The 27330-nt window shown below is 40.2% G+C and overlaps 1 protein-coding gene across 4 annotated transcripts in view; it reads left to right on the top strand.

The window, feature by feature from the left end:
- The window catches only part of Fam169a (family with sequence similarity 169 member A), a 54903-nt gene extending 28240 nt beyond the window's left edge, over positions 1-26663 (top strand). For all 4 annotated transcript variants that reach the window (XM_052743492.1, XM_052743494.1, XM_052743490.1 and 1 more), the window contains 8 exons: positions 4906-5085; positions 12393-12521; positions 13329-13435; positions 16238-16277; positions 16683-16833; positions 18847-19003; positions 21868-22068; positions 22921-26663. In XM_052743492.1, coding sequence (XP_052599452.1) covers positions 4906-5085; positions 12393-12521; positions 13329-13435; positions 16238-16277; positions 16683-16833; positions 18847-19003; positions 21868-22068; positions 22921-23463 — 1508 coding nt within the window. In that variant the 3' untranslated portion in view covers positions 23464-26663. The remainder of the gene's footprint in view (positions 1-4905; positions 5086-12392; positions 12522-13328; positions 13436-16237; positions 16278-16682; positions 16834-18846; positions 19004-21867; positions 22069-22920) is intronic.
- The last annotated feature ends 667 nt before the right edge of the window (positions 26664-27330 follow it).

Genomic DNA, 27330 nt, shown 5'->3' with positions numbered 1-27330 from the left:
GCTGGGCGGTGGTGGCGCACGCCTTTAATCCCAGCACTCGGGAGGCAGAGCCAGGCGGATCTCTGTGAGTTCGAGGCCAGCCTGGTCTACAGAGCGAGCTCCAGGAAAGGCGCAAAGCTACACAGAGAAACCCTGTCTTGAAAAACCAAAAAAAAAAAAAAAACCACAAAACAAAAAAACCACCTAGTCTTAGGGATTCTGTTGTAGCAGCATAAATGTACTCAGCTAGAGACCTTGGAGAAACAGTGTGGTTGTGGACAGGACAGGACAGAGGTAAATTTAAATCATGGCAGCTTTGTCTGCCACAAAGCATGTGTTTTCTCCAACTGAATTCCTCTTTGGGCTTTCGATCCCAGAAAGCTTCATTATATTCCAGGCTGGCCTCTAATTTACTATGTAGCTCAAGATGACTTTGAATTTCTGATTTTTCTGGCACTCTTTTGCTAGGGACCTTATCTTTGAAAATGAGATGTGTTCTTTGGGGCATGTCTAGCTGTCTGAAAAAAACAAATGCTCCCAGTAAGGGCTCTGCTTCCTGGGGAGATAGGGGTGACTCAGTGCAGACAAACATGGTTTCATCCCTCAAAGCACCCAAAATCTAGTGAAGGAGACAAAATAACCCCCACTGAAGCAAAACAATGAAAAACTAGTCAGTAGACACCTCCACATCATTCCTGTAGGTGAGGGATGTGTTTGATGCATTAACAAGAGCACCTGGTGAAGATTAAGCACTCAGTCCTGCCTAAAGGAAGTACCCCTCAGAAGGGTATTTACAAGGGTCCCTGGAGGGTCACTAGATGATCAGGAACTAGAGGTGTAGGCAAGGGAAAGGGCCATGCTAGTAGTCACATGCATGGGTCCTAAGTATATAAAGAGAGTTACAAATGTACAGGGTGTGTTGGAATAAGCTTGTAGAACTATAAAACATTGGAAAGAATAAAGAGAAGAATCTTACTACAGAACAAAGCACTGAAAAGCTGGAGGGGTGAAAGGGAAGAGCCCTTTGGGAAGGGTCATAAAGACCATATTAAAATAGGTGACATTTTATTGTCCATGAAGCTAACAAAGAACGCATCAGGGACATGGTTTTTGTAACACCTGTGTGGGGCGTTTTCCCAACTACCCCCACAGTTCCCCACAGTTTTCTTGAGTGCGAGCAGCAGGAAATATTAGATAGAAGGATTTATTGCGGAGAATATCGTGGAGATAAACAGATAGAAAATAAAGGATAGCCTCGAGAGGGCCTGGAACCTATTCCAACGGCCCCGACTGTCTCTGCCCCAGGGTTTTTATAGAGACGCCAAGGGGTGGAGCAAAAGACCTCCTCTCCCAGCACAGCCAAGTGCAGACCATCCCAGACACCTGCACTCAGGCCCGTGGTCTAATCATCCTCTATGTGGACCTGCTGGGTAAAGCCACGAGGAACCCGAGAACGGGCTCCCACACACCTGATTGTAGGTAGGAAAGTTATTTTTGAAGTCAAGAAGTCCTTAGATCTCTAGTAGTTCAGATGAGAGAAGGGCCCAAGTGAGAGCTGTAGGAGTAGAAACCCAGAAGAAAATGGGGTGGGGATTTCTGGAATAGAGTGCAGTGAACTCACACCGCCTGCCATGGGACTGGCTGAGTTTCAGCCAGCTGAAGATGAGTAGTAGTAGTTTTTGTGTTTCAAGTCAGTAAAATTTAACCTGGCTTGTTAGACAGTGTCTGGGAATTTGAAATACCTTCTGGATAATTGTGAGTAGAAGTAGTATTACTAAAGCCAAAACTATACCCTTACTATGTTTTTTGGGTTGGTTTCTTTAGAATAGCTACTGCTTAACTGACTTAAAAAGCATAAAGGATGATCACCTAGTTTGTTTGACATTTACATCATACAGCGTGGGAAAGATATCCCTACGCAGCCCCTTTCATGAGATGCTAACTGGTTGTAGGACAGTGAAGGATCAAAGAAGGGTTCCGTGAGAAGAGGAAGCTGCTCAGTGTGGCAGAATAGGTTTGTGATTTCTGCGCTTAGATCTTGACTAGCATTCTTGGAGTGCATTTCTTCATGTTATTTTTTAGGTGCCATACAGATGAGGAGAGGGCGAGGGAAGAGGAAAAGAGTAAGAGGGACAAGTTGAGAATAAGAATCTTGTAAGCTTCCATCCTCGAGGAACTTAGATTTTAGAGGAAGAGAGAGTAAAGAGCAGCCGAGAGTGTGGGGGAGGTGCTGTTCTAAATAGAAGGTGTAGGAGAAGCTTTTCTGAATGAACTGTTAGGGTAACAGGAAGTGCAAAGTGTCTGACGAGACTTTCAGGCTGAAATTGAAAGTGAGAAGCAGATTTGAATGCTTCAGAAATTGCAGATGGCTACCAAGCCTGGTTTATAGAGAGTGAGTGGTAGAATTTGGAGAGGGTAGAGGTTATATCTTAAAAGATCTCTAGGCCAAAGAAATAGCTAATTCTGCTCTCTGGTGAAGGGATTTCAGGATGGAGTGTAACATCATTCTGTTTGCTCTTTCAAAAGACACCAGACATCTCTGTGGGAATCCAGGTAAAGGGTGCCCAGAGTGGGCAGCTGTTCTGTTTAGTCTGGAGAATGACCTACAATAGTCATGCTTTTAGTTTATTTTTTATTTGATATGTATGAGTGTTTTTGCCTGCATGTATGTATGTGCACCATGTACATGCCTGGTACCCACAAAGGTCAGAAGAGGGAATAGATCAGTGGAACTAGAGTTATGGATTGTTAGGAACTACCATATGGGCGCTGCAAACTGAACCCAGGTCCCTTCCAAGAACAAGCGTTTTTAACCACTGATCAATCTCCACAGCCCCTTGGTTTTGGTTTTGAATGAGCGAATTTATTGAATACATTGCAAGCCGCAGTAAGAGCAGATAACAGTAAGTCATAGATAGATAGCAAAACATCATTAAATAAGGTACTTAAAATATCTAGTAGAAATCAGTCGAGAAAGTCCCATTGGGGCAGGTAGCTAGAGTGTATCTTGAAAGAGAGTGTCCCATGTCATCCCCCCTTTGAGGCTTCCAAGTAAGAGAACAAATAACAGCTAACAGTAATGTCATTAAATCCATCAGAAGCCCAGTGGGGAAGCCTTATTAAGGCAGCCAGCTGGAGCTCCAGGTAAGAGAGTCCCTGGCAGAGCAGAGTTTCCCCAGTAAGGCTCCAACAGATAGCAATGACATCATCACATCTGTAGTGCTCAGGATAACCAGCTGAGACCAACTGGGGAAGTTGAGACAGTCAGCTGGAATTCCTTGTTAGCTTTCTCTCCAGGGCTGAGTTTCTGGAACTCACAGAGATCCGCCTGCCCTGCCTCCCGAGTGCTGGGATTAAAGGTGTGTGCCACCACCGCCCGGCTTCTCTTCTGTTCTTATATCATGGGATTAACAATAGTGACATCTGTTGGAAGTGTCTAACCTTTGTTTAGCTGTATTTAAGAATGTGATGCTTTTACCTTGGGCTGTTTTGTTCTCTTCTCTCCCTGTCACAGTGTTCTTGCCTTTTTTTTTTTTTTTTGGAGGGGGGTGGGGACGACAACGACGATGACGACGACACACATCTCCAGACAAGGGCCTTAGAGGATCCTGTGAGACAGACATGTTTAGGGTTGAAATGGAGCAGGACTGGGGACAGCTCTTCCGAGAGCCAGCTTCTCAGTGAGCAGAAGCAGCTCACAACAACTTACCAATATAGTGCATAGTAGTAGGGTTGACGGTTTAGTGACGAGGCTGTTTGGAAGGCCTGTTGAGCAGTGTTGTACCCTGGGCAAAGGAAACAAGGCCCCAGGTATTGTTACTGCTACTGCTTCAGGATTCCTGATTGTTGTTGTGGACTGTGTAGAAAGAGCCAGGGTGAGTAACTGGACACATGGGTGGTGAGACTTACTGAGAAAGTGAGAAAATGGGTAAACTTGAGGGAATGTGTTTTCAGACTATCTCGACAGAATTTGGTTATAAATAGTACACATCAAATGTGTAAATTGCTATTTGTATTTTAAATAGCATTTTTTATATTCACATACCACACAATTTACCCATTTCAAATGTATCACATCTCACCAATTTTAAATAATTTTTTTAACTGCAAAAGGCAAAACTATACAATAGGAGTCACTTCCATTTCCAGTCTTTGGCAACCAGTAATTAATTTAGATCATACGTCATGTGGCTTGTATCTAGCTTTTTTTCTTTCTTTTTTTTTTCCCCAAATCTCAAATCTCATATATTTTATAGTGTGTATCAGTATTTCTTTAAAAAACTGACTTACTCATTATATCTGTATTACTGTTTTGTTTGCATGTATGTATGTACATCATGGGCATGTCTGGGGTTCTCAGAGGAGGAAGGCATTGGATCCCTGGAACCGGAGTTAGAGGTGGTTGGTTGCCATCATGCGGGTGCTGGGAACCAAACCCAGATTCTCTGCTGAGCCGTCTCTCCAGCTGCAACATTTCTTAGGACCAAGTAACAATGTCTTATGTAGTGTTCTAGTCAGACTTACTGGTTGCTGTGACCACATACTTGAACAAAAGCAACTGAAGGAAGATTTATTTTTGGCTCATGGTTTTAGCAGTTTCAGTCCATGATAGAGACAGGGAAATGGTTAGGGTAATGTCTAAAGATACTATGTTATATACGTATAGTCAGAGTCAAATATGCAGGTCATGAAACGGAATCAGCCATTTGTCTTATATTACTTGACTATTAGAAAACAAAATAACAGCTGTTCTTCTTATCACACATATACATTCGAGTGTATAACACTTTATATTATAGAATATGTGCATTTCTTTGATGTGCCTCTTAACATAAGGGGAAAACTATTCAGAAACATTAACTCATATTTACTAAATGTACGTGTAGTTTAATGTGTACAATTCTTTGATCTCTCTTACTACTGCAGGAAGCTTATGTGCCTCATTTCTTACTCAGAGTTATCAACTGCCAGTTCTTGATACAATGTTTATAAGAAAGAAATACAGAGGAAAAGATTTGGGGCTTCATATGCTGGAGGACTTTGTTGACTCCTTTACCGAGGAGGCACTTGGCTTGCGGTATCCGCTGTCTTCTCTCATGTACACAGGTAAGTGGACTGAGCTGAAACTTGTCACCTGAAATTTGTTTCTCCAGAATATTGTAAATGTATAGATACCAGTTTTAAATGGGATTAGCAGTTTTTGCTTCCTAGGGCTTAACTTTCCAAATGTAATTTTATTCTATGCTATCTAGTTGTTACATGGAGCATAATAACCTTTTTAATGTGTGAAGTCAGGGCCACACTGTAGGCCAGGTTGGCCTTGAAATAGTGACCTTCCTGCCTTAACCTCTGAGTTTTGGAATTACGTGCCCAGGAAGACATAACATTTTCTGCAAGGCTTTTTTCTTTTTTTCTAAAACTTGCTAATTTTCAGGTGAAAATTTTTGTGCCTTTCTCACTGTACTGTACTTTTCTGATTCCTCTCCATTTTTCTAAAGCCTTCCTGTAGTTTTCATCTCTTAGGGTGACCCTGCACAGATGTCTTACTTAGGTAGTCTGCCACCCTCATCCCCACCCCCACTGATAACCAAAGCTCCTAATGGCCTCTCCTTTTCAGAGTTGATTACAAATAAACCGTGTTTGGGGGGTCTCCAAAAATACCATGGCTAGCAGAGTAATGATCCACTTGAAGCAAGAAGGAAATCCAGTTCAACATGACTCAGTAGCCAGCGTTGGTTCAAGCTTGCAGAGTCTGGCACTGGGCAGTTAATTTTAAGCATATTTAAGTACAGTACAATTTGGGAAAAAGTTTCCTGGTGTAACACAAGCCCATGTCCACAATAAAGCTTAAGGCATAATTCGATCAAAATTCTTTTCAAAGTACCTGTCACTTCTTGCATGAAAGTGGGTCCTATAGATGGGTTACATGTGTTACCCTAAGGGCCTAGGGGAGGCTCTGGTATGACAAGTGCTCTTAACAGTCATGCAGATAGTGCAGAGGTCACTTAGGCTGTTAACCATTTCTGGTCCTGTATGTGGGAGCCTGGGGGAGCCAGATGTGGCCTGGCCCTACAGACAGCACAGAGGTTGCCTCGCCTGTTAACCACCTTAGTTCTCAGCCTTCTGGTCAGAAAACAGGTTATATATCTCCTCCTTTGAATAGACAACCTTGTGTGTTCAACATTCCTGATATTCCTAGTGCTAATCTGTGAGTACAAGGACATCTGTGCCCCCTACACCTAGTTATCAGAGACAGGTCATTCTACTTGTGCATTTATTTACATTAACTCATATTCTCTCGTTAAAATGGAATCTAACAACTCCTAGGGTCATTTGCATTCTTAAATCTAAGTGTGTACTATTTAATAGTCTGAGCGTAGGATAGGTGTTGGAGAGAGACTTTTCATAAGGTTCTGACCTCTACTCTTCCTCTCTAATAAACCATCTTTTAGAATGCTTGAGTGCTTGTGTGCATGTGTGCCTGCCTGCTTGCCAGCCAGCCACATGTGTGCAAGTGCCTGTGGATGCCAAAAAGGACATTGGATCTCCTAGAGCTGGAATTACAGGCAAGCTGTAAGCCACCCAACTTAGCTGTTGGGATCCAAACTCAGGTCCGCTGGAAGAATAGCAAGTATTTTTAACAGCTTGAACCATCTCTCCAGCCCTTCTTTTCAAGTTTTGTATCAGTATTTTATACTGTTTATTATAGAAAGTTTTTATCTTTTTGGTTAAATTTATTCCTCGGTATTAATTTTAAGGTTCTAGTAAATGAGGTTGTTTCCCTGATTTCTATTACTTGACATTAGTGAGTCTGGGACATGGCTCGGTGAGTAGAAGCACTTGCTTTGAAGGCAAAAGAACATGAACTCACATTTCCAGCACCCGTCTAAAAGTTGGGCATAGCTGTGAGTGCTTGTAACCTCAGCATTTGAAGGTCTGAGATGGATGGATTAGCTTGAGCTTGCTGGCCAGTCAGCTCTGCCAAAACTGTGAGCTTTGGGTTCAATAGGAAACTCCATTCCAGATAATAAAACAGAGAGTAATAGAGGAAGATGCAAACATCTCCCAGCTTCTGCGTGAATAGGTGCATGTACTCTGTACATTCACATGCAACACACACTCCACCCAAGAGTAAATCTGTCTATAAATTAAATACATAAACAGGAGCTGGAGAGATGGTTCAGTAGCTGAGAGCATTAGCTGCTCTTTAGAAGACTCGTGTTTGATTCCCAGCACTCATGGTTTCACACAGCCCTCCATAACTGCAGTCCTACTGGATCCTGTTCTCTCCTCTGGCCTCCATGGGTAGCAGATACACAAGTGGTGCACAGACACATGCAGGCAATGCCCACACACACGAAAGACTCCATTAAAAAATAGTTTGCCGTTTCTGTGTAGCAGCACTGATGTTTTTATATGTTGACTTTGTGTTCTGCAAGTTTACTGCGTCTTCAAACATAAAATTGAACAAGACAGATGTTACTGAGGAATTAGAATTTTCTTTTACAGGTTCTTAGTCCTTGGTAAAAATAAATTAAGAACCGACTATCAAACTTGAGAACTTGAGAGAAAAAGCACAGGATTGCCAAGCTGTAAGTCGCAGTAGCTGCTCCGAGGAGAGAGTCGCAGAAGAGGAAGAGTAAAGTCAGGCGTTTGAGTTCAGGTCAGCAACGGAGATGTGTGGCCGCTGCAGCCAGGGCCGCGGGTGTGTGTACAGAGACAACAGTGAGAGATGCCAGACCATCGCGAGAGTGTGCTTGAGAGTGGTCAGCATCCCAACATTAGACACAGGGCAAAAGGGAAAGTAAACACTTGAGTTTCGTTTCAGAAAAGTGGCAGGTGTAGCAGTGAGTACTTGTGAGCAACTGCCATAAGAGAAGGGCTCCTGGGATGTGTGAGGCCATTCTCTCAAAAAGGAGATAATTATCCCTCTCCATCTCCTTAACACGTCTTGGGTAAAGCAGTTTTCCTGAGGGGTGGTCTCCTGCCTAAGTAATTGGCAAGCCCAGTGGATTAACTTTTTTTTTCTTTACTGTAATCCTTTTTCTTTTTTTTTAAAAATTAATTAATCAGTTAATTTTTTCCCAGCCTTAGCAGTTTCCTCTCCCTCCCTTCTCTCCTTCCAATCCTTCCCACCCCCACCCCCCATCCACTTCCTCTACCTTCCTTCAGAAAAGTGCAGGCCACCCATGTATATCGGCCAGCCATGGCATATCAAGTTGCAGCAAGACTAGGCACCTCCTCTCCTATTAAGGCTGGACGAGGCAACTCAGCAGGAGGAGAGGGTCCCAAGAGCAGGCAACAGAATCAGAGACAGCTCCTAATCCCTCTGCCAGGTGTCCTGCAAGAAGACCAAGCCACACAGCTGCAACACATGTGCAGAGGGTCCAGATTAGTCCCATACAAGTTGTCTGGTTGGTGGTTCAGTCTCTGTGAGCCCCCATGAGCCCAGGTTAGTTAATTTTGTAGGTTTTCTTGTGATGTCCTTGGCCCCTCTGGCTTCCATAATCCTTCCTCCCCCTCTTCCACAGGATTTCCTGAGGTACACCTAATATTTGGCTGTGGGTCAGCATCTGTTCTATCAGTTGCTGGGTGAAGCCTCTCTGATGACAATTGGGTTAGGGAACAGTCTATGAGCATAGCAGAATATCATTAGGAATCGTTTCATTGACTTTTTTCTTTATTGCCAGTCATGTTTGGTTCTATCCTAGGTCTCTGGGCTATCCAGCCTCTGGGTCCTGGCCCTCCAGGCATTGTCAGGGGTGGGTTCCCACTCATAGTATGGGTCTCAAGCTGGACCAGTCATTGGTTGACACTCCTATAACTTTTGTACTACCACCTTTGTCCCAGCATATCTTGTAAACGGCAAATTGTAGGTCAGAGGTTATGTGGCTGGGTTGGGGTCCCAGTCCCTCCACTGGAAGTCTTGCTTGCTTATGAGAAATGGCTGGTTCAGGTTCCATATCTCCCATTGCTAGGAGTCTAAGCTAGGGTCACTCTCATAGGTTTCTGGGAGTTTCCATTGCACTAGGTTTCTAGCTCATCTCAGAGATGCCCCTGATTCCAGTTGTCTTTCCTGGTACTCTCCCTTCATCCTCCCCCAACCTGAAACCACCTGTTCCCATGTTCACCCCCTGCCCCCACTCAACACCTCCTCAATCCCCTCCCCCTTCCCTCCCCCTGTCCACCAGTGATGTCTATTCTGTCTCCCCTTCACAGTGAGATTCATGAATTCCCCTTTGAGCCTTCCTTGTTACTTAGCTTCTTTGGGTCTGTGGATTGTAGCATGGTTATCCTTTACGGTTAATAGTGGATTTACTCTTAAGGGAGGGGATTGTAGTATATAATGTTCTCTTCTTTGGAATGATGAGCAGACAGATCTCTGTGAGTTCAAGGCCAGCCTGGACTACACGGCATGTTCCAGGACAGCCAGAGATACATAGAGAGACCAAAATAGACATACATACAAACAAATAAATAAAATGTCATGTCTCCACTCATGTAATAATGAATGAATGGATAGATGAATGAATGGATGGATGGATGAATGAATGAATGAATAAAATGTCATGTCTCCACTCATCTAATAATGAATGAATGAATGAATAAATGAATGGATAAAATGTTATGTCTCCACTCAGGGCCAGAAGATGACCAGGAGGAAGCAGCTTTCCCTTAATGGGTTTTAGTGTTCCCTGAACCTCCACCTTCTCATGGTGAAAGCTGATCATGAGGGAAGGGTCCATTTTGAGTGGCCTCCAAGCCTTCTAATTCCTGTCTAGCTGCCTTACAGTCATCTTTGTCTTCCTTACTCCAGCATTTCAGACCATCAATAGCTGACATAAAATCTAAACAACTCTGGGCACTGATTTGATGCCATAGATGTAAAACTTTACACCAGATCTCAAGTGATGGGTCCACAAAGCAGAGACTCACTGAAACTATTATACATACTTTTTTTTTTTTTTTTTATTATATATACAGTATGCCTGCAGGCCAGAAGAGGGCACCAGATCTCATTACAGATGGTCGTGAGCCACCATGTAGGTGCCGGGAATTGAACTCAGAACCTTTGGAAGAGCAGCCAGTGCTCTTAACCTCTGAGCCATCTCTCCAGCCCCCCATACTTATCTTATGTATAATATAAGGTGTATATTTTAAAGGTCTTTGTATTTAAGGTTGGCAAATACTCAAAAATCTGAAGGGGGAAAAAAAACCCCAATAAACTTTGGTCTCAAGCATTTGGAATAAGAGCTACCTAACTGGTGGATGCAGAACCGTCTTGGTATATGAGAGTTGCCTTGGGTTAGAGTTCCTCATGCTCCAAGAACTACTTTTCTTATTCCAGCCCAGGGGCATAGACTTAAGGTTTGAGAGAAGGATTGGAAAATGCCCAGTTACAAGTCAGTCTATGGATTCACACTAGGTATTTATAATTTGTTCACATGATAGACCAGTATCCTACTGCTCTTGTGTTTAGTATACAGATTAGACATATTTGACAAAAATTTGTTTTTAATGAGAATTACATATAGGCTCAGCATGCCTCACCAAAATACACAATGCTCCAAGTCTGAAACTTATTAAGCATATGTCACTCAAAAAGTTTCATGTTTCAGAGCGTTTTAAATTTTTAAATTAAGTATGCTCAATAGCCTATAGCTCAATAGCTATAGCCTATTCAAATATTTAAAATATGAAAAACTCTGAAACATTTAGCATTTCAGATATTTTTCAAATATCTCTTAAAATGCCAAAAAGGAGAGAGGAAAGTGAGGTGCCCACGTCATTGAGTGAGGTAACATAACCTGATACCAAAAACATGACCAAGTGCTGGAGCCCACTGGGTTTCCTAGTGGCTGTACCCAGCAGGACTGCATAAGAGGTTGATTGGACCACGGGCCTGGCTACCAGGTGTTTGGAAGAGTCTACACTTGACTGTAACTAGCAAGGCGGAGGTCTTTTGCTCCACCCCTTGGCATTGTTATAAATAGACTTTGGAACAAAGTTCTGGGCTGGTGGATAAGGATCCAGGCCCACCCGAGTCTATCCTGTGTTTTCTCTCTGTTTCTCTCTCCCTTTTCTATTTCTCACTAAGTCTCTTATCTCTTAATCCTCAAGTTCCTGGGGTGAATAAGTGTGGGGGCTGATCCACCACAACCAAGGTAACTCACGAAGAGTATGCAGTGGTCTCAGTTACAAGTAAACTCTTGATGCTGGAGAGAGAGCTTGGTGGTCAAGAGCATTAGCTGTGCCGGGTGGTGGTGGCGCACGCCTTTAATCCCTCAGGAGGCAGAGGCAGAGGCAGAGGCAGGCAGATCTCTGTGAGTTTGAGGCCAGCCTGGGCTATAGCATGAGTTCTAGGAAAGGCTCCAAAACTACACAGAGAAACCCTGTCTCAAAAAAAAGAAAAAAAAAAAAAAAAAAAGGAAAAAAGAGCATTAGCTGCTTGAGGGAGTGTTGCACAGTTTATCATTTATACAGTTCATCTCCTTTGGGGCTGTTTGTAACCCCTCCCCTTTCCTTTGCTCTCTAGACATAATTGCACTCCTGAGGTCAGTGCATCCTTCTTCCTCATGGTGTCATATTTGCATGTCCATAACTTTAAAAAGCATAGTGTGTCATGTGATTGTTTTCATTTTAGCCAGTCTTTACAATTGCGTTGGTATTTGTCATTTATTTCTTTATTTACACACTTCAGTGGTATTGTACACAATGCTGTGTACTCATCATCACTGTATCTAAACGTTCCTCATGCTGAACATGAATTCCCTTTTGGTAACCTCTGCTTTGTGTCCTTGTGAATTACCTGTTCTAGTTAGGTCACCTGAGTGGAATCAAATAGTGTTTGGTCTCCTGTTTGTCACTTATTTTGACAAACTAGCAAATGTTTTCCTCTACCATTTTGTGTAGTATGTTAAACTTTACATAGTGACGTCCTTTTGTACATGTATTGTACTGACATTCTTTAGATTTATCATTCAGAATTCTTATTTGGAATTTTGTAAGATTTTTACTTGTAAGATATTTATGATTTTATGTGTATGACTGTTTGGTTGGCATGCGTATTGTACACCATGTGAGTGCCTAGTACCTGTGGAGGCCAGAAGAGGGTATTGGATCTCCTGGAACTGGAGTTAAAGACATTTGTGAGCCATCATATGAATGCTAGGAATCAAACTCAGGTCCTTTGGGAGATCTAGGAGAGTAGCTAATGCTCTTAACCACGAAGCCATCTCTCCAGCATCAAGAGTTTTACTTGTAACTGAGACCACTGCAAACTCTGTGAGTTACCTTGGTCATGGTTTTGGTGTCAGGTTATGCTTCCTCACTGAATTACTTGAGCACCTCATTTTCCTTTCTTCTTTTGTACTAGTTGAGATTTCTAGGAAATTGTTAAATGTGTTTTTCAGCTTCCAAGCAATACTTTGAAAAGTATCCGGGAGATCATGAACTTCTTTGGGAAGTTGAAGGGGTAGGTCATTGGCATCAGCGGACACCAGTCACCAGAGCATTACAGAGAGAAGCAATTAAAGTTACAGGTAAGACTGGTAGAATATGGGACAGTTTAAAAAGCAGTTGCTGCTAATGCTGGTGTCTGACACCTCAGAGCAATGTTGTGATCTTTCTGGTTGCAGACCTACTTAAAAGTTTTTATTGGGCTTTTACTTTCGAGTCACTAATAAAAAACAGACCTAGAGGGGGCTGGAGAGTTAGGCAACACTTGCTGCTCTTGTAAAGGATTGGATTCAGTTTCCAGCACCAATGTGGTGGCTTACAACCATCTGCATAACTCTAGTTCCATGGGATCTGGCATCCTCATCTGACCTCCTCGGCACCAGGTATGCACATGGTATACATACATACATGCTGACAAAATACTCATGCACATTAAGTAAGTCTAAAAAGTAAAATTAAGTGGTAGAGGTGCATGCCTTTAGTCCCAGCACTCAGGAGGCAGAGACAGGAAGATCTCTGAGTTTGAGGCCAGCCTGGTATACAGAAAAAGTTTCAGGACAGGTTCCAAAGCTACAGAGAAATCCTGTCTCAAAAACCAATAAATAGGTAGGTAGGTAGGTAGGTATGTAGGTAGATAAAATTAAAACAAAAGACAAAAACAGGCCTAGACTAGCCCAAATGATGAAATACTTCTGTAGGAACTGGCAGTAAAAAATCAGTGTATTAATGAAGAAGTGTGAACTAGGCTTTGTAAAGGAGATAGAGCATACCTAGATTCTTGATTCTTTGTTGTTTATGCTGCTCTTGGGAGTTGATAAGAATCATTAGATACTATTAAAATGAAAATCAAATAGGACTGGTTTCTAATTTAACATTTTTTCTGTACACAGAGATTTCTCAATATGAAGCTAGAAGACCTGTGTCTGGAGAATATGGTCTTGCTACTGGACTAGAATATGAACCTGGAGTGGAAGACAGCCAGTCTAGTGAGATGCAGGTACACTTTGTGACCATCATAGGAGACAGCAATGGCTTTGTGTCCTTTGTTTTTGTTGTTTATTGTTTTGGTGATCATGAACATTGAACAGGGGGACTTATGTGTGCTACAAAAGTGTTTTACCAGTGAGTTACGTACGTCCCCAGCCCAGCCCCCCTTTTACTTTTAATTTTGAGGTAGGTCTCACCATGTTGGTTAGGCTGGCTTATAGTCTAGCTTGGCCCTGAACTTGAAAATATCCTCAGCCTCATGGCTTCATGAATAGCTCAGATTGTAGGCTTGCACTACAAGGCCCAGCTTACCTTTTAAATGTTAGTTTATATTCAACAAATTTAGGTAATTACAACTGCATTCATTTTCTTGGTGGCTTCTGTCAACTGATTATTAAAGATTTAATGCTTTTTGAAAAAATATTTTTAATGATGTTTACAGTATTACAAGCTAATTAAAGCTAATTTTAAATATGCAAATATAAAAGGAAAAGTACATACTGTTACACAGATTATTAGCCATTGTTAATTTTTTTTTTTTTTTTTTTTTTTTTTTTTTTTTTTTTTTGGTTTTTCGAGACAGGGTTTCTCTGTGTAGCTTTGCGCCTGTCCTGGAACTCACTTGATAGTCCAGGCTGGCCTCGAACTCACAGAGATCCGCCTGGCTCTGCCTCCCGAGTGCTGGGATTAAAGGCGTGCGCCACCACCGCCCGGCTAATTTTTTGTATGTATATCTAATACAATTTATATTTCGTGTCTTAATTGACATAAGAGTTAACTATTTGGATGAAGTTTTTATACCTGTCTAAGGATAACAAATAATAAAACTACTGCAAAATTAGTTTATATATACATATTTCTATGTTTAGAACATCATAGTGTCTGTTCTTTTTCTTCCTTTTCTTGAGTTTGTTTTTTGAGACTGAGTGTCATTTTGTTGCTCTGGCTGACCTGGAACTCACAAAGACTCATCTGCCTCTTCCTCCTGAGTTCTGGGACTAAAGGTGTCTGTCACCCTGCCTGGCAAGCCTCTGTTCTTTTCATGTTATAGTCCATATCCCTTAGATATACATTCACATACTACTTTCAGTGATCATAAAAGCAAGAAAAACTAAAAACTCTACTCTTCCTACAAATGTAATAAAGACTATAGTTTATTTTAATATGGAGCCAAATAATTTTAAATGTCATTTGAATGAGAATATAAGGAAGTAGCATTATATCATAAGGTTAATAGCATAAATTGTATTTTCTGTCATTTTTCAAGTTCATATTCTTCATACTATTCTAATATTTTAGTTCAAGAAAACTTTATAACCATTTACATAATTTTATTTTAACTCCGTGGTTCATTCTTTAGGTGATGGTGGTATTTGGCTTGCTTTCACTTATTTGTGCACATAAAACATTACATGTGTTTATCTTTTGTCATGTTTATCTTTTCTAGTTGAACAACAGGCTTCTTGAAGGCAATATTTTTATTATACATTTGCCACAGTTAACTTCTTTATAGTATATAATTAGACTTTAAAATTTCATTTAACACATAATATTTGCATATGCTTATGCAGTATAATGTGACATTTTATTGTGTACATTATGTAATGATTGGATCAGGATAATTTGCATATCCATCACGTCAAAACAGTTGTCATTTCTTTTACTGGCAACTTTCAAATTCACATAGCTGTACTAGCTGTTGTGAAATACAGGATGAAATTTTTTTAAACTCTAAATTGATCTTGGATGTGTGTGCCCACCATGTTGTAGTTCAGTAAGTGTGTAATGGGTGAATGAGTGGATGGTACTTTATAATGGGGTGGGTATTAGAGCAAGAAGTGGATGTTCAGAGGTAAAGGTATGGTTCTTGAATACCTGAGAGAACTAGATGGCCCATTGTTGGAAACATAAATAAATTGCGGGATAATAATTGCCTTAGTTATTATAGCAAATGATTGAAGGTACGTAGCACAGGATGATTTAAAGGACAGGTGGAGTTCTATGAAATTTAATAAAATTAGCATTTTAGAAGAGAGCATGTAAAAGAAACGTAAGGGATAATTTAGAGATGGCAAACTTAATATGAAAGAAATAAATTATTGAAAAGTTTTTTAGTTTGTATTCTGTACAGTGATAAAGTGTTGATTTAAGAGTTTTAAGCAAAGGAATTGCACACTTTGATTGGGAAGCATTCTTTTGTTGTGTGTAAAGGATTAGATAGGCTGTAGTTAAAGTGTGGGACTTGACCAGGGAAGAAGCTGTTTGGAATTGTTAGATTTAAGATGATAAAGGCCTGGGCTAAAGCATTGGTGAGAGGAAATATAGCTCTGCGAGAGCCTTCATTTAAAGTCAGCAAGCTTTGTGATTGGTTGAGGGATAGATAGGAAGGACTCATTGCTATTACACAGGTCGTTGCTAGAATGACTAATTGCTATTGCCATTAGTGTAGGTAAGGAATAATGTAGGAAATCCAGGTAGAAGTTGGGGAGCTTTATTTGTATGTTTTGATTCATCAGCAATAGTTACCTAAGTGAAGAGAGTATGCAGAGAAATCCAGGAGAGCAGGTAGCTGTGGACAGAATGCTAAGACACTCCAAGGTAAACCTCTAACATTTCAGATCCTTGGATAAATTCTTAAGCTTATAATGAACCAAGGGATATAACATAACCTTTTAATTTGAAGGTGTATTTCTTAACAAAAAGTACTATTTGAATACAGTTAAATATTTTTCTTTGAAACTATGAACAAAATAGGTCCATAGTGAGAAAGGATAGTTAAAACATTAGATTTTAATCTTTATCTCTATTTTAGATCCACTCCCTAAAAGATGCCTTTGCTAGCACTTCTGAAGGTAAGAAAACCAGCTGTTCTTTTAGTAAGTGTTCTAGCTCTGGACTCTCTTGCCCCCATTAATTACCCTGGTTTTCCTGTGTGTGAACTCTGAGGGTGCTGTTGAGCCCCTCCTTCTTTCTTGTAACATAGGGATCATCATGTCTGTACCATTCCCCAGATCAGTAAGAGAGAGCATGAGTGGAAGTGCAGAAACAGTAAGCTCGGGTACGAGGAGTAGACACTGGCAGTCATTTGATAATGAAACCAAGGCTGACATTGTTGTCCGAGCTTGAGCTGAAGGAAGGAGTAAAGCTGTAACGGGGCAGTGGGTGCGTTAAGCTGGTGTAGTTCTTGCATTTCTGTGTGTTGTGATAGGTAGGTAGTCAAGCCAATAGTCAAGTGCAGTTTTACTGGTTTCCCTCAGGGCCAGAAAAGACGCCTGTTTCCACTCGTCCTCGAAGCAGTCATCTAAAGCGACCAAAGATTGGAAGGCGGTTTCAGGATTCGGAATTGAGTGGTTCTCAAGGGGAAGATGTAAACAGTGCCCAGACTTCACCATCGGCTTCAGCAGACAAGTAAGGAGGGAATGGTCTTCACTCACAGTGTTTCGTGTGTTCTCGCTTCAGTACTGTTGGCCTCTAGTCCTGAAGGTGGAGCTGCTTTATTGTGGTGCAGCAGGTATGCTTGCTCAAGAGTTTGTGTTTAGGTTCTGCTTCCCAGGAGTGTTACTGAACAGTGTGATGGGAAGCACACCAGTAAGAGGCTGGAATAAACCTGCAGAGGAAACTCCAAATCCTGCAGCTCTGGGTGTCATGTGCTCTTTTTCTCTTTAAACTGTCTGATTTGTATTTCTTTTTGCCCCACTTGCTCTTTTTCATTGTAGATCTGCATAGGAGTGATTGTGATTATTATTAATCACATGGTGGAGTGGTTATTAGTAATTTTAAGATCAGGTTGTCTTGAAATCTGCTGAAGAAATTGTTCCATTATTTTTCAGTTTAGTTTCAGACAAGTTCTTAGGATAAGGGCAGGAGGCAGCCACATTCTTTGCCGAAACAGCACAAGAATGATGTCTAGCCAGTTTACTAAAATTCTTCCCTCTGAAGCCTCTTGAGCAGGATCTCCACAGTCCACATAGTTTTCAGCACTACTGTCTTCCAAGCGCCTACTAGGATGGTCTGTTAAGCTCTGCTTACAGCATTCAACTACTTTCTTAGTCCAAAGTCCCAAAGTCTTCCCAGATTCCTTTTAAAAAAAAATAACGCAGATGATCATGTCTGTCACAGCAGTATCCCACCCCCCACTACCAACTCCTTAATTCTGTCTCTAGTACAGCAGTTTTTTAAAAGACCATGACAAAAGCAGCCTAAGAAGGAAGAGTTCATTTGGATGTTGGAGTCGCGGAGGGTTAGGTGCCCATTACTACCATAGAGAGGATGGCAGGAAGCAGGCAGGCATGACTCAGGAGCAGCAGTCGAACCTCACATCCATCCACAGACAGGACACAGAGAGCATGCTGGGAGTCTCTGGAAACTTTAAGACCATACCCAGTGACACATCTCCAACAAGGCCTGACCTCCTAATCCTTCCCAAACAGTCCCAGCAACTAGGCACTAAGAATTCAAACATAGGGTCCTGTGGGAGCCATTATTTTTTAAACCACTGCAGTACATATTTTCTAGTTCTATCCATTCACTTACAAATTTCATGAGTTCATTTTTCTTTACAGCTGAACAGAAATCCATGGTACATATTTACCACATTTTCACTATCCATTCATCAGTAAAAGGACATTTAAGTTATTTCCATTTCCTAGCTATTGTGAATCGAGTGGCAGTGCACATGGCTGAGCAAGTGTCTGTAGAGTATGATGTTAGGTCCTTTGGTCCTGTCAAGTCGTCAGTACCTATAATTGTGGACAGAAGCTGTGCACTAAAATTATTATTATTATTTTTTAAGATTTATTTATTTATTATGTATACAGTGTTCTGTCTGCATGTATGCCTGCAGGCCAGAAGAGGGCACGAGATCTCATTACAGATGGTTGTGAGCCACCATGTGGTTGCTGGGAATTGAACTCAGGACCTCTGGAAGAGCAGTTGGTGCTCTTAACCTCTGAGCCATCTCTCCAGCCCCCGCACTAAAATTATTGGAAGTCAACTGGGGTGTATGTTTATTCCAGTAGAGTAGATGAAAGGTTTAGTTTAAATAGAGAAAGTGTGATATTTTTAATTGAACTAAATAACAGGCCAGAAAAAGAACAAATTTATCAGGATGAAAAGATTCGTTTTGGACCTACAGAATCTAATGCTGATGGAATAGCATTTAGTTATCTAAAATGTTACTATGTTAAGAAGGGATTCTAGGTTGCTGAGGCTGGAGGACTGTGAGTGAGCCCCAAGTCAGGCTGAGCAATTTTATTAGCAAGACCTTTTCAAAATAAAAAGGGCCAGGATTGTACAATGCTTTGCCTAACTGTACTGGAGGCCCTGACTTCATCACCTATGCTGTCTCAAAAATGGGATCCTTCAAATTTTACCTTGATCTGTAATAAGAAAAAGCAAGAATGGTCTTGGTTTGTTTTCTAGAATAGAATGTACTGCACGCACATCAGAGAGCTCAGAAGAACTCCTGCCAGAAGAACCTGAGCAGAGAGTGGTTGAAGTTGAAGATGAAAGCAGTGATAAAGATGCCCAGGCCGCACCAGAAGCTCAGTCACGCCTGGAGAAACAAGATGGTGGCAAAGTATGACGTCACTCGTTAAAGCAGAAAATGTCCTTGACCATGCACTGCTGGAGACAGAAGGCTGTGTTCTAGAATTGTGCTTGGTGGTTAAAAAGTACCCATTGGCTGGGATAATAGGAAGGCACATAGGAAGATCCTTCAGTGCATTTTGAATACAGACTGATAAGTGGAATTAAACATACATAAGTACACAGGGATAAAGCCTGGAAGAACCAGGTAGGGCCCAGGCAGTCAGTCCTCAGTTGCCCCTGTGCTTTTGTTAGAAGAATTAATAATGAATTATTTGGATTTGGATTTGGATTTTTCTTATCTATCTATCTATCTATCTATCTATCTATCTATCTATCTATCTATCTTACTTCAGATGATTTTATAAATTCCTGGAAAAAAATAGGTAAAGTAGTTACAAAACAAAACAATACCCCGAAATAAATAGATAAATTCTCTGTGGCTAAGGAAACTATTAAATTTGGCTTGATCCTTGAGCTCTTTATATGTGTATTGTTCCTGTCCTCCTTTCCCCCCTTGACCCATTGTCCTTCCTTTTGGATATCTTCAGTCCTTTTTACTTTACACGTTCCTTATTGTTTCGTATGCACCTGAGTTTCTTGAAAGTCTTTCACCTGTTTCCCTAGTGTATACAGTATAAGAATAAAAGTCCTACCAACTTTATTACTATTATTTTTTAAATTTGTATGGCTGTGTTGCCTCCATGTATGTCTGTGCACCACTTAGGTGTCTAATGCCTACTGCTTTTGAAGGTCAAAAGAGGGGCCAGCCATGGTGGTGCACACCTTTAATCCCAGCACTGGAGAGGCAGAAACAGGTGGATCTCGGTGAGTTAGAGGTCAGTCTGATCTACATAGTGAGTTCTAGGACATCCAGGACTGTATGTATAGAAAGACTGTCTCAAAAATTGAAACACAAAAAAGAGGTCATGGGATTCACTAGACCTGGAGTTACAAACAGTTTAAGTTGTCATGTGGGTGCTACTGATTGAATCTGGATTCTCTGGAAAAGCAGCCAGTGCTCTTAACTCTGAGAAGCTCTCTAGCACTCTTAGCAATTTTCTTTAAACTATAATATACAGTGTGTATCATGGAAGTGTGTCATCTGGCAAGACATTGAGCATATGTTAGTTATTACAGCACTCCAGTGACAGCACCATTGGAATTCCAATAGCTTCTCTTAGCTGGGGGGTGGGTGACTACTTTACCTTCCTTAAGGTTCTATAGTTTCCTGGCTTTGTAACAGTTTAATCTTTGCAAGTTTTGTTTATTTTTTGTTCTTGTATATGTATATATGTCCAAGTCTCTGCATATATGTTTCAATCATGCTTTTTTCTCCTAAGAGTGTACATTCTAGGAAACTCAGTCCTTTGTTCTTTGATTTTTGGTTCATGGCCTATCTTTTGGGGGGTGGGTGGGTGCACATACCCGTGTGTACACATGCAGAGGCCAGAGAAGGATGTTGGGTGCCTTCCTCTATTGCTGTCTGCCTTAGTGCTTTGAGATGGGGTCTCTCACTGAACTGAAACTTGCCTTTTATCCAGACTGGCTGGTTAGGCTGGTTGACCAGTGAGTCCAAGATCCATTTGTCTCTGGTTCCTACTGCTGATAGTTACAGGAACAAGCAGCTGTATCTATATCCATTTTAAGTGGATGTGGGGATTTGACTCAGTATACCAAATGCTCCTTAACAACTGAGTTGTCTCCCCAACCCCAGGTCTTTATCTATAGTGTAGCTTGCCTCCTGCATATTTTTGTCATCTTAAATCCAATAATACTTCTGATTTTTTCTTATGCTTATTTTTAATTATGGGGGGGTATTTCTGTGTTTGAGCATCTGCATATGAGTGTAGGTGCCCACAGAAGCCATAAGAGGGTGCTGAATCCTCTGGAGCTGTAGTTACAGTTGTGAGCCACATAACATGGGAGCTAGGCACTGAACTTAGGCCTCTGCAAGAGCAGGATTCACTCTTAACCTCAGCGCCATCTTAATTCTCCATGTTGAGTCTCCTTTTCCGTTTTGTTCATTCTGTTCTCAAATCCAAAACGTGGACTGACCTTTTCTTTTTCATTGCCTATTACTTTGTGACCACAGTTCTGTCTTACATTCTGTTGTTCTTATTTTCTTCCCTTTAACATTTCTCCACTCTGGTTAGTCCTTTTATGAGTTTACTGGATTACCTTCTGTTTGTCATCAACTCTGCACCACTTGGTATAACAGTAAAATGTAGATCAATGATTGAAAATATTCTCTCTTTTTGTGAGAGAGAATCTCCCTTTATGTAATCCAGTCTGTCCTTAGAATTGCCATTATATTTACTGTTCTCAAACTTGAGATTCTCCTGCCTCAGTCGTCCAGATACTAGGATTATAGTCATACCACCAGGCTCAAAACAAAACAAAGAAAAAGAAGAAATAGACGGAAGGAGCAGGATCTTTTCATTGAATCTCAGACCCACATTGTGTAACCCCTGGGCATCCTGGTACTGCCCTATCACCAGAGAATAACAGGAGTGTGTGGTCCTTGGGAACTTCTTTCTTGGGGGGCGCATGGGGCGGGGGTGTTTGAGACTGTGTTTTCTCTGTGTAACTGTTCTGACTGTCCTGGAACTCCTTTTGTAGACCAGGCTGTCCTGGAACTCAGAGCTGACTGCCTCTGCCTCCTGAGTGCTGGGATTAAAGGTGTGTACCACCACTACCCAGCCCTTGGGGACTCTACTTTGCTGACATTGCTTACTAAGTTCCTCCTCCAGTAAATCTATTGTGAGTCCTGGTGGATGACAGGTATGGATGGACAACGGGTCTTTCTTGAACAGTCAGTTTGTAATCAAACCCTGACTTTTCCGCTTGGTGTAGGACTCTGCAGTAGAGCCTGTGAATGGAGAGGTAGTGGATGATGCCCTTAAGACCTCACTTGTAACTGAAGAGGAGGACTCCACCAGTGAAGGTCTAGAAGAAGAGTTAAAAGTTCCATCTTTTAATTCCAGTGAAGAGACTGTGAATATTGTTCCACTGGTGGCAGACTCTCCAAAAGCTCCTGAGGCTGCACCAGACAAGGTAAGGCAGAATCGCCTCATTTTCTTATAGGTAATGTTTGCCAGTATTGGTGCCATTAGGTAGAGGTGGAGGATTCAGAATCTTTTCCTCCACCCTAGCAGGTAGTCCTTTAGGAACATTTGTATTTCTGACATACATTTTATATTTGTCTTTCAAGGTTCAGTTCCACCCCCACTCCACATCATATCTGCTTTATGGTAACAAAATGAGCACTCTTTTACAGACTTAGGGAAATGATTAGAAAAATTACAAAACATGGTTTATCAAACATTTGAGTACTTATGTTCATTGGCTATGACCACTATAGTAATTTTGATTATTTCAAATTCAGTAGACAAGCTAAAGAAAAGCTCGATGGGATATTTAAAAATTAATTTGGTTTTGAATATTTCAGTTTATGGCTAAAAGACATGTATAGTAATGCTCTCTAAGTGTCTTACTGAGGTTGGTGAATGAAATGCCCATCACCCTTACTGCTACTGTCCAATGAAACCAGTTAGACTGAGCGAGGGGTAGCAGGTAGCACAGTGTTGTTCCAAGAGATTCTTCGTTCTGGCTCTAGTAACACCAAGACTTAGAGGCAATTGATGGTTTGGGAGAATCTTGAAGTGTAAAGTGTCTTGGATACTCTTTCTTATAAGTATTGTATTATACTTGCCATGAAACAATTCTGAAGAAATTGAGTTGAATTTAGAATATGGACTCATTTGTAACAAAAGTAATCAGTATTGAGTTCTTTATACAGAAGTTTAGTGACATTGAGAATGGTTCATTTTAGAACTATATTGTAAAACTGTTGAGCTTTATTTTTATATATAAATATTATATTTATATATATTTATTTATTTTTAGACCTCACCTGTTTCTGACTCAGAAATGTTGACAGATCAAGGCTCATCTGATGATAAAGGACATACTGAAGAAAAGCTGTCCCTAGTTTCAAAAAAGAAAACACATTTGGGGAGCTCAGACAATGTCAGCACTCTGCCAAATGAAGAAAAGTCTGACAGTGGTTTTCCAAATTCTGCAGTAGCGGACTTTGCTGAAGAGCCCGTCCCTGAGAATTTATCACCCAAGACTACTTCCTCACTGGAGGAGCAGGGTGAGGAAGGGGGCCCGGAGGCCCAGGAAACACCTGCTGCTCAGAGTTCTCTGATAGAGGTAGAACTGGAAGATGTGCCATTTCCACAGAACGCAGGACAGAAGAACCAGTCAGAGGAGCAATCTGAAGCATCTTCTGAGCAACTGGACCAGTTTACACAATCAACCGAGAAAGCTGTGGATAGCAGCTCGGAGGAGGTAGAAGTGGAAGTTCCTGTAGTAGACAGGCGGAATTTGAGAAGAAAGGCCAAAGGGCATAAAGGACCTGCCAAGAAGAAAGCCAAGCTGTCCTGAATGAGGAAGACATGCGTATGATACATCTCTTCTTTGTAATGTAGTTGTCGTTTTTACCATGGTAATTAATAAACAGCGTGGGGCATAGGACAAATTCCAAAATGTCAGTTTGAACTTATTTACAAATGCAGGTTTCTCTCTTCCCTTTAGGATTCACCATTCTAATTTTTTCAGGCTGTTTTCTGTAAGTAACTTTTATTTTTATGAACCATGTGTCAATTTTGGGAATCCATGTCATATATTTTTCTTTAGCAGGTAGAACATTTAATCATTAGTATTTTAAAAATTAAAAAACGAGTAGACTTTCTAACACAAAGGTCATAGAAATCTTTTATACTAAGGGTTTTAATGGTAAAACTTGGCAAGGGTTCTCAAAATTTTAACTTAGTATCAAAACCAGTCTCCATTTTTTAAAGTGTAGGCATACATAAACAAAAATGTGTCAATAAATTAAATATAGTCAGTGAAGATGATTGTTCTGGTTTTTATTAGTTGTAGATAGTTTTTTCAACATCTGTGGAGAAGTACACACACAGGCTAGCTTTCATTTCATCAGATGTTAACAGTACTGTTAGAGACTTAACTGTGGCATGTGGGTAATTTAAAATTCCACCTGAAGTATTAGTTTGCTATAATTTTTAAATTTTTCTGTGTATTTGAAGATGCTGAAAAACTTGAGTACACTTTTATCTTTAATCTGGTAAACACCTCAAATAATTGAATTTAGAATGTAGTTTAATTTGGATTGTGGTTCTGATCACAGAAACTTTTACTCCTACCCAGTTAATGAGTACTGCAGAAGTATAGGCTCCTTCCTAAGCCTGCTTAATCCCTCACTGCTCTTTAAGTCACTGTGCTCGTTCTGTTAAGAGCTCCATCTAGCTTGCAGTTCATACCCTTGTGTCCGTTTTGGAATAGGTTTAGAAACACTGATTTTAGACCTACCCTATGAGATGTAAAAAGGCCTAAATTCTGATTTTGCTGTCCCTTTGGATCTTGTGTGCGTTCGATGTATTCTGAATACTGGCTGCAGGCTACCTGTGTGTGTACTTTATTGCCGTGGCAAGGGCATCTGATATTTTATAGAGGGGGGAAGCCTGGTCATTTCTTCATGACATTTGGTTTTAAAATGAAAACGATCATCTTCAGAATCCATAGAGAATCTGTCAGTACTACTTTGGAAGTACCATGTACTGATTTATACTTAAGTTGGAGACTATTCTGAAACCATTTAGATTCGTTTTTGAAACAGATTGTACCTTGTGAGAGAAATGTCTAGACTTTGTGTCCTTATTTGAGATGCTGTGAGGTTTTGTTCCATTCATTCAGTCTTCATTCAGTCAGGTGATCTGGTGATGTCATGTCTTACGTTTTATTTAGGGATGCTGGTGTTTTAGAAAAGTCTAATTAAAGTCTTTAAGCAGACCAAATAGCAAACTCTTCTATGTTAGAACACTTTCATATACCTGTTGTTTTAATTTTTGGTTAGAAGCTAGTTAGATGATTTCATTCTAAGTGAAAATTATAGCATTTTTCTCAATAAATGCTAAGTTAAAAGGATATGGCTAATTGATGGATTTGCCAAATGCTGATGCTGTTTTACACATTTAGAGAAACTTTTGTTACTATCTCAACTAGAGATAGTAACTTAAGATTCTCTTAAGATTCAGAAATTTAATCTAGTTTTTTTTAATGCACATTAACGAATTCTTGTAGGTATTTTTGGCTATTGTTCCCCTTTAATTTACATTCTGTACATGAGTATTTTTAAGAGATTGCACTCACTGGCAGCTCGATTTGTGAATAGTCTCTTGAGTTAAAGAAACACACTCACATATCACACTGGGGACTAGCAGTATAAACTTATACTTATCAAACTTGCTTGGTATAAATGGAATTTAAAGCAATTTCAAAACATTTTATTTAGCAAACAAGAAAACTTATTGTCTGTGACAGAAGTTAATGTTTAGAGATCACAGGAAAAAGCTGGAAAAGATCTTTTATATTCAGTAACATACTGATTATATAAAATTATATAAAATTTATAACAAAATTTATGTTCAGTAGGGAACCTGAATAAACTTAGATACTTGTAGTTTTTGCAAGGCATTAGGAGGACTGCTTGCTGTGATTTCAAGCAGCTATTTGTTGAGTGGTCATATTCTGTAGTCTCTTGTGAACTGGTATTTGTTTAGAAGTCATGTTTGTGGAGGATGTTCCCTTCTGGTGTATATACATATATATTTCCTTATATAATATAAAGCAGATGAGTATTAGCAAAATTTTAGTTCTACTTTCAAACTTAAACTACTGTTAGACCACACAAAAATTAATTTATTTAAGAATTTTATTGTAAAGATCCTTTACAACTTTAAAGATGCAGAGATTCTATTATGATTTTTTTAATGAAATCAAATAATAGCATGACTTAGAATGTCAGTCTTCTACGTATGTTCACATTCTTCTACTTTAATGTGTCTACTTCCATATTTCCATTGGTTTGCAGAATAAGGAGGACATCTAGGCATTAATGGCTTACTTTTAACAGATGACTACAATGTTACCTGAGATGGTTTGTGACTTTGGAGTAGTATTCCTTTCAGCCCTTTCTACCAGCTAAACATCTGCTCTAAGGTTCTTCCCTTTGGGGTCACCTTCTAAGGTGTGGTCATACCAGTAACTCAAAGCTTTTAATGTAAATAAAGCACTTACACTAACACTACTCATGTAACCACCGTATTTCACAAAGCAACTTCTGCCTTTTATGTCCACTGACAATCTGGTGTTTTTGGTGTGGTCTGTTACATATGTCATGCTTGTTTTCATACTTCCTACCATGCTTTTTTGGTACAAGATAGTTTGCTGTTTTTAGTTCTAGAAAAACAAGCAAACCTACTTCAGCAGTACCCACTGATTACCTGCAGTCAGACTTCCTTTCACCTTCTGTAACTTAGTGAATAAGTCATACATTACCCGTTTTTATTGGTGGGAAATGTTAAAATCGAATTGAAAGAAAGGTCCTGAGGTGATTCTGTCTGTACCGAATGGTCATTTACTAACCTTCCTTTTCCCTTACCATTTTTGTACGTTCTAAAACTTAGGGGTGGGGGGGATGATGTATCATTCACAGTAGCAAGTCTTACTGGAGAATTTATCGTTAATGTTTAAAGTAGTAATTAAACCTATATTTTGTGATTGTTTTCTGGTCTGTGTTTTCAATTTTTCTTTTTCCCCTGAGTTTCATTCATGAAGATGTGCTTACTGATATAATGATTCTGTTAAAGGCATAACCAATCACATTGGCTGTTATTATGAAGGCAGACTTAAAAAACAATTTAAAGCAAATGTGGTGATATACACTTTCTGAAGCTCAAAGCCATGCATGGGATTCATATGTCACTAAAGAGCTTGAATTAAGTTACAACTCCAAATCATGACTTTTAATCTAAGTGCCGCATCTCAGGGTACTAATACATAGTCTAGAATTATCTAACCAATTTTTAACATCATTGTGGCAATATAAATGCAATATCCTATTTTTAGAATATAGAAAATGGTAGAAGTACACTTAAATTCACGGAAGTACTACATAAAGTATTAATTACAAGTGGAATTTTTTTCAGTCTAATTTACCTTCTCACATACTTTTAATGTATTTTATAAATGTAAACATTACCACAAGTTTAAAATGCTCCATTTTTTAGTATTAATGGCAATGAGATGGAAAATACTCGAACAAATTCCTAGCTTACCCACTAAGTAAGTGTTGGTTACCTTTATGGGTCCTTCAAACTACACGGGTGGATTTCCAGTAATGACAGACCTGCACTACTGTGTGTACACTCTTTGTTCACATCTATCTGTATG

Source organism: Peromyscus californicus, unplaced genomic scaffold, assembly GCF_007827085.1.
Source record: "Peromyscus californicus insignis strain IS unplaced genomic scaffold, ASM782708v3 Scaffold_18__1_contigs__length_77618521, whole genome shotgun sequence".
Lineage (NCBI taxonomy): Eukaryota > Metazoa > Chordata > Mammalia > Rodentia > Cricetidae > Peromyscus > Peromyscus californicus.
Note: the sequence above shows the minus strand (reverse complement) of the source record. Positions and strands in the feature narration are given on the sequence as shown.